This window comes from Megalobrama amblycephala, linkage group LG3 (genome assembly GCF_018812025.1).
Source record: "Megalobrama amblycephala isolate DHTTF-2021 linkage group LG3, ASM1881202v1, whole genome shotgun sequence".
NCBI lineage: Eukaryota > Metazoa > Chordata > Actinopteri > Cypriniformes > Xenocyprididae > Megalobrama > Megalobrama amblycephala.
Window position 1 is genome coordinate 12,833,736 of NC_063046.1, and position 14,480 is coordinate 12,848,215.

At 35.7% G+C, this 14,480-nt stretch overlaps 1 protein-coding gene across 2 annotated transcripts; it reads left to right on the plus strand.

The window, feature by feature from the left end:
- Window positions 1-1,163: 1,163 nt before the first annotated feature.
- naa40 (N-alpha-acetyltransferase 40, NatD catalytic subunit) lies at window positions 1,164-11,387 on the plus strand. Of its 2 annotated transcripts, XM_048183979.1 has the most exons (8): window positions 1,168-1,574; window positions 3,640-3,735; window positions 3,884-3,936; window positions 4,045-4,140; window positions 4,415-4,573; window positions 7,569-7,652; window positions 10,006-10,083; window positions 10,285-11,387. In XM_048183979.1, exons 1-8 carry the CDS (start codon window positions 1,569-1,571, stop codon window positions 10,427-10,429), a joined length of 717 nt encoding a protein of 238 aa, XP_048039936.1. In that variant the 5' UTR covers window positions 1,168-1,568; the 3' UTR covers window positions 10,430-11,387. The 2 variants fall into 2 exon arrangements, with proteins under 2 accessions (XP_048039937.1, XP_048039936.1); XM_048183980.1 differs by lacking the exon at window positions 4,045-4,140 and having other exon boundaries at window positions 1,164-1,574.
- The last annotated feature ends 3,093 nt before the right edge of the window (window positions 11,388-14,480 follow it).

Genomic DNA, 14,480 nt, shown 5'->3' on the forward strand with positions numbered 1-14,480 from the left:
GCACGTTTTAGTAAACCGTTGGAACGAAATAGTAAATCATGCACGTTTTAGTAAATCGAGGGAAGGAAATAGTAAATCGTGCGCACGTTTTAGTAAACCGAGGTAACAAAATAGTAAATCATGCACGTTTTAGTAAACCGTTGGAAGGAAATAGTAAATCGTGCGCACGTTTTAGTAAACCGAGGTAACGAAATAGTAAATCATGCACGATTTAGTAAATCGAGGGAAGAAAATAGAAATTGTGCACGTTTTAGTAAACTGAGGGAACGAAATAGTAAATCATGCACGTTTTAGTAAACCGAGGAAATGAAATAGTAAATCGTGCGCACGTTTTAGTAAACTGAGGGAAGGAAATAGTAAATCATGCACGTTTTAGTAAACCGAGGGAAGGAACTAGTAAATTGTGCACGTTTTAGTAAACCGAGGAAATGAAATAGTAAATCGTGCACGTTTTAGTAAACTGAGGGAACGAAATAGTAAATCATGCACGTTTTAGTAAACCGAGGAAATGAAATAGTAAATCGTGCGCACGTTTTAGTAAACCGAGGGAAGGAAATAGTAAATTGTGCACGTTTTAGTAAACCGAGGAAATGAAATAGTAAATTGTGCACGTTTTAGTAAACTGAGGGAACGAAATAGTAAATCATGCACGTTTTAGTAAATCGAGGGAATGAAATGGTAAATCATGCGCACGATTTAGCTTATTTTTTCCTGCATGTCATGTCCGGGACTCCGTAGAAAATGAATAAATTCAACTTTATTGGAAAAGTCAATAAAAATACACTTTGTGTGTATTCACTAGCAAACATACAGTGAAGACCTACATGAAGACATGATGTCACAGAACTGTCCTTATTCAGAATACTTTCTTCTTGACAAGAATGAAAATAAACAACAACAAAAAAAATGATATTCCAAAAAATAATAATATGTAAATGTGATTTAAAAACAACTTTTTATATAACGTGTACACAACATTAACTTTGTGATTATTTTTTAACAACTATCATTAATCCCATAATTTTAAAAAAGAATGTTACACATTTAGGTTGCACCTAAACAGCATTCACGATATCCATCAAAGAAAACTCCCATTTATATCAATTACATGTCCTTTATCTTTATAGCTCTAGGTCACTAAATACCTTTCAACATGAGGAAGCATGTGGAGAGAGCTTGACCCTTAACCCCAAACCCTATGTCGTCATTTCCCCAAGACTCAGCAGCTAATGCCCAGTGCTGCTGAAAGGGAAAGAAAGAGTGAAGAGAGGGAGGGAGGAAAGGAGAAGGAGATAAAGAAAGGGAGAGTAGAGCGCGGAAATTTCGTCCCCGCTTCTTGGCGCGAATCTGGCAGGAAAAAATAAAAGCGAACAGCCGTCGCTAGTTGCTTTGTAGAGTGTTTTCAGGCTGCCAACCCCGCGAGCTCGTGCATTATATCAGACTAGCTCGCTCGTTAGCATTTCTAACATTCTTTACCACAGACCATATCTCATCTTCAGATCTCTAACTTCTTTAAAGCATTTTAGAGTGCAGTAGTCGCGTCAAGGTGGTCGTATAAAATCTGCACAATGGGGGTGAGTTTGTCTGTCCATGTTGTATGTTGTTAGCTTTGCTCTTTCTTGGGTTTTGATAAATGCGTGCGGCAATTTGAACAAAGACCGATGGAAGCAAATCATGATCCCCGGAAAGAGTGAATGTGTATGTATGTATGTGTGTGTGTGTATGTGTGTGATGGAGGCAAACGCGGAGCTCATGAATAACGAGGGGGTGGTGGTGGTGGGAATTCGGTGGTTTAAAGATGCTCAAGTCCCGAATAGATTCTTGTAGTGTCCATCTAAGTACACAAATGTCCACCTCAAGTGGTTTCTGGTTCATTTCAGGTGCCTCGTCGACTGCGCCATTTCAACACTAAGCACAATAACACTGATACATTTAACACGGCAAACTGTTGCCGTTTTCATCAAACTGCCTGTATTATCAGCTGTATAAACAGTCGATGCATCAGAGTCATACAAGGAGCTGGTCAGATATGAGTATTTGAGAGCTCACCATACTGGCTTTTTAATTAGCATGATGCCAGTAGCCACTGCGAGATCAAACCCTTCACGACACCGGCAGTGCTCAGTCATCGCGTTTGAATGATAAATTTGCGTCTGGCAGTAGTGAACTTTATGCACAGAGCCCGCCATCGTCAAGCCCTTAGAAAACTATTATTAACCACGTTCATCTCCACGTGCTTTGTGTTCTCAGCACCTGTTTCCTGCTTCTCTTGCCAGTACTATACCTTGAGCTGAAGAAAGGCTTGCTTTCTGCGCTTCGAGCTAGATATGTGCTCCTATTGATAATATATTATGTAGTTATTAAAAACGAGCTTTAAATACTCAGTTTTTCAGAAATACCATTATCCTATGACATCCACAAATGTGTCACTAACTTTCATGTGGTCACATGTGGATAGAAACAAATGCAGTCATAATTATCTTTATGGGATGTGTTTTGAAGGCAACATTATTGTTTGCTTGTGATTTGAATTGACCTGGACAATATTTAGCCATTTTGAGATGGGGAGTACCATGCTTTACCATGCTTTACCATGCCTCAGAGAAAAACACTATTTCTACAAGTAGCTATCATAGCATAATCAGATGCAGCTTTATTTGTAGTAACAGTAATACAGAATTTTCTCCATCATACAATACGTTTTAAACTTAATTGCATGCCATTTATCAACACAAGCCATCCAGCATTTAATGTGACATTCTAAAACCGATCTATCGCACAGAGTAACGTTATAACATCATTTCAACACTCAAATGTATCTAATATGATAAACAGAGCTGCGTTACCTCATTCTCATGACCGGAAAAGCGGAAGTAGCGCCGGCGACTGTGGCATAATAAACGCACACTCGGTCTTGTTCTGCTTCATACTACAGTAACGTTAGTAATCGCATCCATGAACATATTTCTTCCCGAGTCCAATCCCTATTCTTTTGCACCGTCCGTTGAGATGAAGACCACATGTCCCAAGATTCCGCGCTCAAACTTAGCATCTTCAAGCTACGCCTTTGTTTTGAATAGGCCTCTAGCGACCTCTAGACAGAAAATTTTACATATTGCACCTTTAATGATCCATTTAGTCTTCATTTAATATCATAACATTGTTTTAAGTTTTTCCAAAAGCCTAAAAATTCATGATAAAAGATCCCAGATTATCAATGTCTCAGATTTTGAGTCAAGTCACATTTATTTATGCAGTTCTTTATACACTATGGATTTTCAAAGCAGCTTCAAACAGGAAAATAACAGCGTTAATGTTGCAAAATCAGTTAATTATGAAATTACTTTTTCAGCTGTAAAGCAGCTTCTGAAAACAGTAGTGTCACTATTCAGCTTAATTTAGTTCAATGTTGATTCAGTTCACTTCAGAACTCACTGTATGAGTAATATTCATATTATTCTGACCATCAACCACCCTGCTCTCTAGACATAATTAAAAAACATTATCAGATGTCTGTTTGTATTTACTCTTAACTTTCCCAGATTTATTATAATATAAAGTATAATTGTTTTTAGACAGTTTTGTTCAGTCTTTATCTGAGGGTGGTGTTTGACAGTATGTTTTTCCGTTACTATTTAGAGAAAATCAAACAGAGCAAAGGAGAAAAAGCAGAGAAGACTTGAAGAACGGGCAGCTATGGATGCAGTGTGTGCTAAGGTGGATGCAGCCAATAAGGTATTATTGAGAACAATATATAAGTGCACTTGTCTTAAAATTAACATGCAATGTTTGTTTAGGCTCTTGAAATAGAGAAATATTAATGCAATGTGTGTCCCATATTATTATTATTATTATTATTATTATTTATTTTTTTTTTTTACAGCTTGACGATCCACTGTCTGCCATGCCAGTGTTCAAAAAGTATGACAGAAATGGGTATGTTATCTTTGTTTTCCCCTTTGCCAGATGTGTCTGCTTGTGAACTGAAATAATTTTTCTTTTTTAATGCTATACTAATATTGTGAATGTCTGAATCGGTCACAGGCTAAACCTGGTGATTGAGTGTAAACGGGTAACTGCATTGAGTCCAGATACAGTGGAGTGGGCCTATGAGTTGACTAGAGCCAACATGCAGACGCTGTAGGTATTGAGCAAGTCAACATGTGGGGTAATCCAACATCCCATATTGTTACTGCCTTAGTAGTAACTTTGTTGCTGCTTTATTTGTCCAATTTTTAGTGTCTGGCATCTTGAGCTTTCCCGTATAGCTTCTTAATAGATACCTGTTAGTTTTTTGTGTCCCATAGACTTTCGGTTCAGTGAGAAATGTCCCTGTGAACGAGTATATAAACCTATGAAAAGTGTGCATTTGCTGCTTCTGCGAAATGTGAATGTTGTTCTGTTGTTTTGGCAGATATGAACAGAGTGAGTGGGGATGGAAGGAGAGAGAGAAAAGGGAGGAGATGAAGGACGAGAGAGCGTGGTATCTTCTGGCCCGTGATGCTGACTCCACGCCTTTAGCATTTTCCCACTTTCGATTTGATGTGGAGTGTGGAGATGAGGTTTTATATTGGTAACGTTGCTTTAATTATTACTTGTCACACAGGACGGCTATGAATTTCTTGTTGGGAATTAATATAAAATCATATCAGTTTATTAAGAATGCACTGTGTTTTAGTACCATGGTGGTTATCGGCTGATATTAGAGGTTTTTTTTTAATTAGTATTGGACACTTAATTGTTCAGTTCCCCTATTTTTACATTTAGATCACATTTAACTGTGATTAACTGAAAATGCGCAAAATTGCAAGTTAGCCTATAACAGGGAACTTAAATGTAGTTTGAAAAAATCATCTTGCAGCATAATCTTGGTTAAAACAACCAAATTTAATGCAAATTCAGTTGAATTTCTACCCTGTGCGTTCCTCAATTACATGCACAGAGCAGACTACTTACTGCAGGGTTATTGAGGCCACAGCTCCTGCATGCACTGTGCATTCCTCCATCACATGCACAGATAATTTCAAGAATCCTGGGGCCTCATTTATAAAACGTGCATACACAGATTTGAATGTGGTGTGCGTACTGTATTTATAAAAAGGTCTTTGATGTGGAAAAGTGCTTGGCACCACATCAGGTTCTAAGCAGGCATGCACACTTTTCCTTATGGAATAGAGTTGGAGTACTGTAGGAATTTGAGAATCTAACCAATTGTTGCTGCTCGCAACTCTCAAGTAAAGTATTTGGACATTGACTGGTGATCTTTTGTCATTTTCAAGATTATTTGTGATTTATAGGTTTCACATATGGAAGAGAGGTGTACATACATTTTTTTTTCTGCATACATTCATTCGCTAAATCACACGGATGCGCATTGAAGAAATGATTGTAAGATCAAATATTGGATGGTTTCTATGCAACATTTTATACATGAGGCCCCTTGTCACTCTGGAATCAGAGGATTTTTATATATAATATAATAATTATATGTATAATTTTCAATATTCCCCATGGAAAATTTCTGGAAAGTTTTCATAAATGTAAAGGTGCCATAGAATTGAAAATTGAATTTACCTTGGCATAGTTGAATAACAAGAGTTCAGTACATGGAAATGACATACAGTGAGTCTCAAACACCATTGTTTCCTCCTTCTTGTATAAATAAAAAGACCTCCGAAGAACAGGCGAATCTCAACATAACACCGACTGTGACGCAACAGTCGGGATCCTAAATATGTACGCACCCAACTTTTGTATATGCCAGCCCATGTTCAAGGCATTAGTCAAGCCTGTATAACGTCTGAATCTGTGCACAGCTGAATCATCAGACTAGGTAAGCAATCAAGGACAATAGCGAAAAATGGCAGATGGAGCAATAATAACTGACATGATCCATGATTACATGATATTTTTAGTGATATTTGTAAATTGTCTTTCTAAATGTTTCGTTAGCATGTTGCTAATGTACTGTTAAATGTGGTTAAAGTTACCATCGTTTCTTAATGTATTCACGGAGACAAGAGCTGTCGCTATTTTCATTTTTAAACACTTGCAGTCTGTATAATTCATAAACACGACTTCATTCTTTATAAATCTCTCCAACAGTGTGTAATGTTAGCTTTAGCCACGGAGCACTATCAAACTCATTCAGAATCAAATGTAAACATCCAAATAAATACTATACTTGCATGATTTGATGCATGTATGCAGCATGCATGACAAACATTTTGTAAAGATCCATTTTGAGGGTTATATTAGCTTTGTGAACTTTTGTTTATGCAATGTATTATAGAAAGCTCGGGGGCAGGGAGCACGAGGATTTAAAGGGGCCGCAGCCTGAATCGGCGCGTATTTAATGATGCCCCAAAATGGGCAGTTACAAAAATTAATTTAAAAAAAATCTATGGGGTATTTTGAGCTGAAACTTCACTGACACATTCAGGGGACACCTTAGACTTATATTACATCTTGTGAAAAAGCATTCTATGGCACCTTTAAGGAAAGTTTCCACCCCTCTGCAACCCTACGTAGGCTGTGTTTAGACCTGATATTAAGATGTGTTTTGGTCAATTGGATCACAAGTAGACGAGGGAGACGCATCCCTGTTTACACCTGGTGTTTTAATCCGTCTCTTTTGTCCACTTTCGGCCACTTCTGTCCTGATTTCTTCGAGGGGAGGGTAAATGTATACGATTTTTCAAGTCTTTCTATCTAATGGACTAAATAAGCTTGTGCAATTTACATATGAACATGAAAGAAGACTGAAAAACATACAGAGAGCAGTAGCTTTTGTTTGCTCTGACAGCTGCAAGACCACAGATGATTCACTCGAACATGGTGAATGCGTTAGAAATCGGGAATGGTGAGAGAACATTGTGCTTTGTTTTTCATCTTCAAACCAAACTTGGGTCTTCAATCAACAAAGTTTAAATCCCGTTTGGCTAGCTGCAGTTCCCATAATGTTTAATGTTAGGTGAAGTGTACTGTAGGTGATCTTTTGCTGCTGTTCGAACACATTTGACCACATGAGCGTCTACACTACGAAAGCAATCTGGTCGAATGCGTTTTAGAAGTAGTCGAAAGTGGACAAGCTCAAAACGTTTTAGACCCCGTTTACACCTGTATTTAGCATCGTCCACTTGTGATCGGATTGAGGAAAAAGCTTAATACAAGGTGCAAACACTAATTTATTATTTTTAGAAAATCTGAAAATGAATATTCATTTTCCATACAGTATATTGTTATACCTAAATTTACATGTTGCATTTAAAATGATTGATTGTACTTAGTAAATAGTACAGTGTTTTAAATGGTAAATAGTATAGAATTTTTTAGTTATTGTCCTTAATATTTACAAAAACTAAACAATTATCGGCTTATTGATGTATTGTGCATATCTGTCTCTGTCCATTTGTCATTGCACACATTGTTTGTGAGAGTCTGTGGGAGGGCGTCTGACTGGCTTGTTATTTTGGCAACGTGTGACTTCACTGATTCTGAGTCATATAAGACACATGACTTCAGAGATTGCTGTTTGTATCTGACTGATTCTAATAATGTTTCCTCAGTTATGAAGTTCAATTGGAGAGTAAAGTCAGACGGAAAGGCCTGGGGAAATTTCTCATCCAAATCCTTCAGCTTATCGCCAACAGGTACCACAACAAACACAGCATTCCAAAAAATTATTCCTGTGTAGAGGTGTGCGATATTGACACAAAATATCTCTATTTTCTGGGATTTTGCCGATAACGATGATCAGACGATATTTTGCTAAGGTTGTATTGTGTGTGTGTGGGTACCTTAGCAGGTTTAGGACCGCGGTGGACAGCCGACTCCTGAAGTTTTAGTTATTCTTCATAATTTTGTGTGGTGGTTAGTTTGCGGCAGTGACAGATATTAAATTTTCCAATAAGTTTAAATTGATTTATTTTTAACCTTTTATCTGCATTTTTTCCTTTTTATAAGGGCATTTTTAAATGTAGCCTATGCACCATTTATTATGTCAAATTATTACATTTAATCAATAAATTAAATTAGAATAATAAGATACTAAATCAAATGAAATCAGTATCAACAAAATCCAATCAATGCCGAGGAAAGGCAGAAGCTGCATCTGGTGGCATTTAGATATATTTACACAGACTTTCTAATGCAGCTCAGATGTGACACAAATGCATTTAACCTGCAGATACAAATGCATAAATAATATTTTAAAAAATAAAACATTGATATCAAATGTTTTTAAAATTGAAAAGATACTTTAAATATGAAACTAAAATAGCCAGTAGGTGGTGGTAAGTCACTGTTAAAAAGCAAATCATTAAAGGGTTAGTTCTCCCAAAAAAGAGAATTGTGTTATTAATTACTCACCCTCATGTCGTTCCACACCCCTAAGGCCGGTTTCACACCACAAGCGTCAGCGGTGCATGAGCGTCACGTTAGCAGCGCATGAGCGTGAACTGCAGCTGCAGAGACGCGCGAGTGTTCACACTGGAAGCGTTTGTACAGCGTCACAGCAGCGGCACCAAGCTGCATATAAAGTGAGCATTTCTTTACAAAGACAACTATAAATTTGTTTTTATAAGTTGGTCATTTATAAATTTGATAGTCTTGAAAGTTTGTTAACATGGGGAGGTGTACAACACTCGCATTTAAACGTAAAATAAAGAAAAATAAATAAATAAAAGCCTTGTGTTACAAATGAGTTTGATTTGGGTATGCCATAGCCTATATATCTGTCTGTGTAATAACTAAAATGATGTTTATATATCATATTTTCTGGCTAGTTTACTTTAGTTTTTTGTAATACACTATACTTGACCCAAACTGAATAATTAAAAACAAGTTTAAATGAGTAAATCTTCTATAAATATTTTTTTATATTAATTTTCTTTCCTGACATACTCCAATTCTTTTGTGTGAAATCATATTTTTGTCCATCAAAGGTGTACTTCCACTTTAATTGAGCATTAGCAGCGCAGCAAAAATAGACCCAGCACCAAAACGATTGCGGCACTGCTTCTGCTCTGCTCCTGCTATGCGTTAAAATTTGCGCTCTGCTGACGCGTGCAGTGTGAAACCGGCCTAAGACCTTCATTCATCTTCGGAACTGGCTCAGTATTGGCCGAAGCTGTACACGTGAGCAGCACAACGCATGCACGTGATGCTGACGCAGGAGCCGGCTAATAATCGTCGGTGTTCTGACGTAGATCCTGGAAGCCTGCACTCTGCTTACTGCTTCAACTGCTTGGGAGACCGACACAGAAGAGAAGAGGTTGTTGAATAAAGTCATTATTGTTTTGTTTTTGCGCACAAAAAGTATTCTCGTCGCTTCATAACATTAAGGTTGAACCACTGTAGTCACGTGGACTATTTTAACAATCTCTTTAGTACCTTTCTGGACCTTGACTGTGGTTGTTAAATTGCTGTCAGTTGAGTCAGACAGCTCTCGGATTTCATCAAAAATATCTTAATTTGTGTTCAGAAGATGAATGAAGGTCTTACGGGTTTGGAACGACATGAGGTTGAGTACTTAATGACAGAATTTTCATTTTTGGGTGAACTATCTCTTTAAGTCATTAATTAAACTGATTTGTTTAAATGGACTGATTCATTCAGTAACAAAACACCACTGTGTGTTGCTCAGAGATTCAAAACAGTTCTTCTGTGGGTTTTTTTTGGAACTATTTTCATCTGCAAAATAGAGCAAAACAGGCAATATTGTGTCTAAAATAAGTCACTTAATTGTTTTAACCGTTGTATAAAATCAGTATCGCATTTGCAATCGTGCTGATATTTGAGGGGGGGGAAACGACACTCTTTGTGTTATTGCTTAGCTATATCATAAGATAATAAATATAGCCTAAAAGACAAATACAGGAGCATTTTTACTGAATTTTTAATAAAGTAAATCGTATTATCGTAGACTATATATATCGCACACCCCTACCTGTGTAGTACAAAACTCATGATTCACTCTCTTTTTGTCCTTGTGTCTTTCCTCAGCACGCAAATGAAAAAGGTCATGCTGACTGTATTTAAACACAATCATGGGGCTTACCAGTTCTTTAGGGAGGCTTTACAGTAAGTCCCATCCTTCTGCACTAACACACATTCAACATTCCTCTGAATACAGATTTTTATACAGGCCTCTATGATTGGCCAAACACTGGATGATAGCAGTTGCCATAGCAACAAGTGCTTAGCCAGCTACTGAAAAAAAACTGCTATTCTTTATTCAGTGTTAAAATAGGAATTCACCAATGGCCATCCTCTTCCTTTTAGGTTTGAGATTGACGAAACGTCACCCAGTATGTCCGGTTGCTGTGGAGAGGACTGCTCCTATGAAATTCTGAGCCGGAGAACAAAATATGGCGAGGCGTCGGGGCATGCGCATGGGGGCGGCCACTGTGGAGGCTGCTGCCATTAAGAGCAAGCCTTCCTGTTTTCTTTCAGAGCTTCCTCATCCTCACTCCATCACCCACAATCCCCTCTTAGAAAGCCCTTAAAACAGACTCTCCTGCCCATAATCGTCAATGAAACCCCCTCTATGCTTGCTCTTGTTTTTTAACTTAAAAAGCTCATCCAGCATTTCACATAATAAGCGATAGTATGCTGTTCTCAGTTTCATAAAGGTTTGAATGACAAAGAAATGGCAGTAAAAGCCACTGTGAGCCGAATGTAACTTTTCTCACCTCAGGTATCAGCATGGTGAGACTCAAATGTATGTCATATCCAAAAAAAAAAAAAAAAAAAAAGCCTGCATTTTATTTTCCCCCCAGAAAGTTTCCCTTATCTTTTTTTTTTTTTTTTTAATATATATATAAATATATATACCATAGTGAGTGAATGCAGGTGTTGGTCACAGTGGTTATTACAGCCATTTTACTCTATACCACTTTTCAGGGTAAATGTATTTTAACTACAAGCGGACGTTTGTTTCTCACTTCAAGAATATGAAAACAACAATCTGTACTGTTTATAATTCGTAATCACTTAGACTGTCTCAGGTCATTCAACAAAATGTTTTATAACAGCTATATTAGGGAATTGATGGATGAGGATTATCTTGATGTTTGATTTGATAAAGGCGTTGGTATGTTAGCTATGGTAGAAATATACTTTCATTTTACTTTTTATCATAACATTTTTATCATGTCATTACTGTATATTTCCATTTTTCTGCACTGTATATAATCTGTTTGCCATGTACATTTTATTTGCCTTCAAAGACATTGGAAAAATGATATACAAAACTTAAAAACAGTTTGAGAGATGAGTGTTCCTGTCTTGTGCTCTCCTGTTGAACTGAAACGAAAGGTCATTCCAGCTTTGTTATGCGTTTGATTTGTATGCAACCAATAAAGGAATCTTGTTTGACTTCTTGATATTTAGTGGTTTCACTGTGTTTCAAATGTACCTTGAATAAGCTGTTCTTAAATGTTCATTTTAGTTGGGGGAAAAACTTCACTGTGGATCATGCCGTGACACTGATAATAAAATCCCCACCCTCGGTTTTATTAAGAAAGGCTGCTTTGTTCTCTGAGTCCTTTGAACTTCACATTGAAGAGAGAACAAGCATCCTCATAATGTTGTTTATTTTAAGGAATATCAACTGCACTATTTAAAATTTTACAGACCTTTCAAGAAAAGGTTTTGAGAAATATACATTACCAATTTCAAAGTTTAGGGTTGAAAAATAAATTTATAGTCTCTTATGCTCACCTTAGCTGCATTTTATTTGACAAGTACAATAAACCAGTAATATTGTGAATCATTTAAAATACCTTTTATATATATTTTAATTAGTTTTAAAATGTAATTTGTTCCTGTGATGGCAAAGCCTTTTTTCAGTGTCACATGAATCATGATCATTCTAATAAGCTGATTTGGTGCTCATTTCATTCATCAATATTAAAAATAGTTGTGCTGCTTAATATTTTTGTAGAAACTGATACATTTTTTTCATAATACTTTTATGAATAGAAAGTTCAAAAGAACAGCATTTATTGTAAAAACTTTTTTGTGTAGCAATGTAACAGTCACTTTTGATCAATGCATCCTCGCTGAATAAAAGTATTATTTTATTTTAAAATTGATTATTTTAACAAATATTTTATTCTAATTTATAGTATAGATTGAGTATCACAATAACTCATACATAATAATCACATGCTTCATTATTGACCAATATTTGGGAAACACTCCCCTGGTTTCACAGACATGGCTTAAAATAGTCCCAGACTTAAATGCATGTTTGAGCTGTTTTAACTGAAAGTATCTTGCACTGACATATCTTAAAATATGTCAGTGTCATTGTTTTGTCTCAAGATTCACACCAATAATGCTTTTTTCTAGTGTTCGTTTATAAAAGTTACTTAAATGTCCTAATTGAACTAAAGCCTAATCCTGTTTTAGGCTAAACCCTGTCTGTGAAACCGGGCCATGGGATAATTCAGACAACACTACCTTTTGATGGACGTAAAATATAAATGTAAGATGTTTCTGTCTGAATAAGCAACACTGCTTTGTTCCATACTCTTCCACAAATGCTCATATGAAGGTTGTTGGAATATATTAAGAGTCAGAGCTGGGTAGTAATGGATTACATGTAATCTGGATTATGTAATCAGATTTCAAAAATCAAGTACTTGTAATTAGAGTAAACTACTTTTTAAAATACTCGTAATCAGACAGTAAATTATTCACAATTCATTGATTTTCCTCATTTGTCATTTTTTTAACGTTTTTTTTTTTTTTTCATAATAAATCTGCCACTTATATACATTCATGATTCTTCCAGTTTTTCCGGCAGTGAGGGGGAAATATAGATGAATATATATGAAATCTATATACATGAAATAATATAATAATAATAATAATAATAAAATGTGAAATATAGATGAAATATTTGATGTAGCTGTGAATTTCATGTTTTTCCAATATTTGTTTTTGTAATGTTGCTGTTTTCTAAATTTACTTCATTTATGTTTTAAAATCATAAGATGTGATATTGTTTTATTCAGTGTTACTATCAGCAAACACTAACAGGTACATTATTAGTGTTAGTATTTTGAAGTATTAACTGTCCATACATTGCACTATAAAAGAATCTGTTGAGGCTCTTGTTGGTGAATAGAATATATTTTTTTGGAATATATTTTTTCTTTGTATCTGTCAAAACAGTACAAGATTATCCTACAATATATGTGACATCAAATAAGGGTTAGCACAAAAGTAATCTAAATGTAATCCAAAAGTAGTCAGATTACGTTACCAAAACTGTGTAATCTAAGAGATTATATTACTGATTACAAATTTCGTCATGTAATTTGTAATCAGTAACTGATTACAATTCATAAGCAATCTACCCAGTTCTGTTAAGAGTATGTTATTATCAAATAGAAATTAATCAGCTAAGTAAGTCCCTTGGATATCTTTTAACCCATTTCAGCCCACCGGCAATTATAGTTGCCACAGTGTACAGTTGTCATTTTCCTTTTGTAAGTATTTTTCTAGATGTTATCCATGTTTTATATCTCAATGACATGCAAGAAAACAACCAAATAAAGGATTTCAAGAACAAACAAAAAAAAAAGGTATTCACTTCCTTCCTGCCACATAAGGCTGTCAACTTCCCACCCCTACTTCCAGGAAGGCAAACTCTCCTAAAGAAACTTAATTTTCATGTTACTAATAAAATTTTTTGAAGGTCTCTAGAATCATCCAAACAAAACAAATCTTACAAGAGATCTAGAATTGTTTGTACACTTAGTCAAAACTCCAAGCGGCAACTATAGTTGCCGGTGGGCAAATGACTTGTAAGTACATATATCATGGGGAAATGGGGTATACTGTGTTAATAAGTTAATAAATCAAGGTTATTGGTCTTGTTTAGAGCTTTTTTCCTTCATAATATCCCACCTAAAACATAACACTTTAACTGACATCTCTGCTGTACAGCTTAGTTTGATAGTGATGGACGCACTTCCTTTGCATGTGAGGAAAAAGGTGTTGCCTTGCATGTTGAGTGCTTCAAGAAATATCATGCAAACCACTAAAACTCTACCCAAGAGAGAAAAGGGGAGCAAGGAGGACACATATGACATAACTTCCTATTCCCAATGTCTTTTGAAAGAAATTGTCTGCATACACTGTCAAAATATTGAGAAAATCGCCTTTAAAGTTGTCCAAATGAAGTCCTTAGCAATGCATATCCACTTACAAAAATATATTTTTGATATATTTATGGTAGGAAATTTACTTAATATCTTCACGGAACATGATCTTTCTTAATGATTTTGGGAATAAAAGAAAAATCGATAATTTTGACCCATACAATGGATTGTTGGCTATTGCTACAACTGTGGGATTTATAACTGGTTTTGTGGTCCAGGGTCACATATAGAAGTAAAATTTTCTTCATTATTTTTATTTATTTATTTTCATTTAACTTTTTGATTCACAATTCCCTGTTTGGG